Here is a 1,889-nt window from a genome sequence, read left to right on the forward strand (position 1 = left end):
GATATAGTTGATACACACATACTATATAATTATACATTATACATATATATACATTATACATATATATACATGTATATATATATATATATATATATATATATATATATATATATATATATGTATATAGCAAATAACACATACTTGGGGTCTGTCTAAACGGAAAATTGTATAATAGTATTAGTAGGCTTGGACAGGGTTGGCGTAGACACTACATACCACATATGCAGTGCAGGTCCGAGATATAGTCCGCCCAGTGCACTGAAGACGAAAAATCGTCTCCAGCCAAACTCGCTTCCTTTATTTCCATCTCCTGCAGAAAACATAGATTTGTTTTCAAAACCTACTTGGCACAATATATCTCCCAACCCAGCTATGACTCCACTGGACAATGCTTTTGTCTTTAGAGGATATGTTTCCAGCCAGCGCATATAGGTTTGTCCGAGGCTCTCGGGCTTCGCTTTGCGAAGAAGTTCAGTATTGCTTGACGAAAGTTGCCGCCTGAACATAAAATGGATGATTTGAAGAAGTTCAGCACAATGGGTGCGAAAAGGTACATATTCACTTCGCGCGAACAGGTTTCAATAGGGTAGATATTTAAAATTATCCTACACCGGGAACAGATATTTTCGAAACATACATGTTCAAGACCTTCAGAGCGCAAAAGGCTGGGTTAGATTTGAAAACTGATCGCAACATGTTGAGTTTGATTGAGCGTACGTGTAGGACCACATTATGCTCACATAATCATATTAATATGTAGATGTGTACATGGCCTTCTGGCAGACGGGACAGGAAAATAATATTCTGCCCTCCCAGGGCATATTTGATTAAATGATATCATTTTTTAAGTAACCCCTGTCTCCATTGAGTCCCCTCCCCAAAGGGTCTGACTGCTCTGAGCTCTAACTGTCTCACATGACGTGCAGTTTGATTGTCGCGAGAGAGAGAGAGAATCATTTGTTTTTTTATCATATTAAATAAGGCGGTATGACTGTATGAGTGATGATGTGATCAGCTGTCAAACACCAAAATGTCAAATTTCAATTGGTGACCAATGATAGGCGGGCATTTGGTAGTCACAAACTTTAATTCATTGGAGGAGGGAGGTCTGGCGCGTACTTCTGGCACAATCATTACTTATTTTATATTTACATATTCTACAGTGTCATTCTACAGTGTCACGAACTCTCGCTCCCACGCAATACGCAACTGAAGTCACCGATATTCATTCTTGATATCGATGATTCGTGATATTCTGTGCGCAATAGAAGCCCATAGTGGTCAGCTCACAGCAAATAGCTATTTTGCATGCGCGCATCGCAACATAATAATAGAGCAGTGAGGCAGCTCACTTTCGATACTATTGTCGAAAAGAAATAAAATGGCCGACAATGTGCAAAGATATCACGAAGGGACCACTGCTCAGCCACTATCCAGCGACGAACATGGGTCAAGCGAGAACAGACCTCTGCTGGAGGGCGGACTAAGGTACGTACTTCACTGTGCGAGTATTGGCAAAGAATCAGAATTTAAAACTTGACCTCCTCGAATCAAATTTACATCGTTTGCGCTCCTGTATTTCTCTAGACTTTGTACAGTAGTAGACAGTACAATATGCAAAGCTTGAGAGTATCTAAAACGCTAATTGCATCATTCGAAGAAAGTAGAGCTAGAATTGGCTACACACGATTGAGAAGTAACAATACGTAATTCTAAACTATTGGGTTTGAAAAATGACACTTGGTTATTGGGTTAATACTGTGTTCAGATCGCTGCTAACTCCTTATGGATATTAACGGAGAATTGACAACAAACTATATAAAAATAGCTTATATATATATATATACATACACACACACACACACAACACACACACACAACACACACAC

The 1,889-nt window shown here is 39.2% G+C and overlaps 1 protein-coding gene across 1 annotated transcript in view; it reads right to left on the minus strand.

Annotated features, from left to right (window-relative positions):
* Positions 1-798, minus strand: part of SARC_03530 (hypothetical protein) — a 1,682-nt gene extending 884 nt beyond the window's left edge. Inside the window, exons 1-2 of the mRNA XM_014302686.1 lie at positions 638-798; positions 217-498 (exon numbers count right to left, since the gene is read on the minus strand). Of these exons, the coding sequence (XP_014158161.1) occupies positions 217-498; positions 638-696 (341 nt within the window). The 5' untranslated portion in view covers positions 697-798. The remainder of the gene's footprint in view (positions 1-216; positions 499-637) is intronic.
* Positions 799-1,889: the final 1,091 nt, after the last annotated feature.

This window comes from Sphaeroforma arctica (assembly GCF_001186125.1).
Source record: "Sphaeroforma arctica JP610 unplaced genomic scaffold supercont1.181, whole genome shotgun sequence".
NCBI lineage: Eukaryota > Ichthyosporea > Ichthyophonida > Sphaeroforma > Sphaeroforma arctica.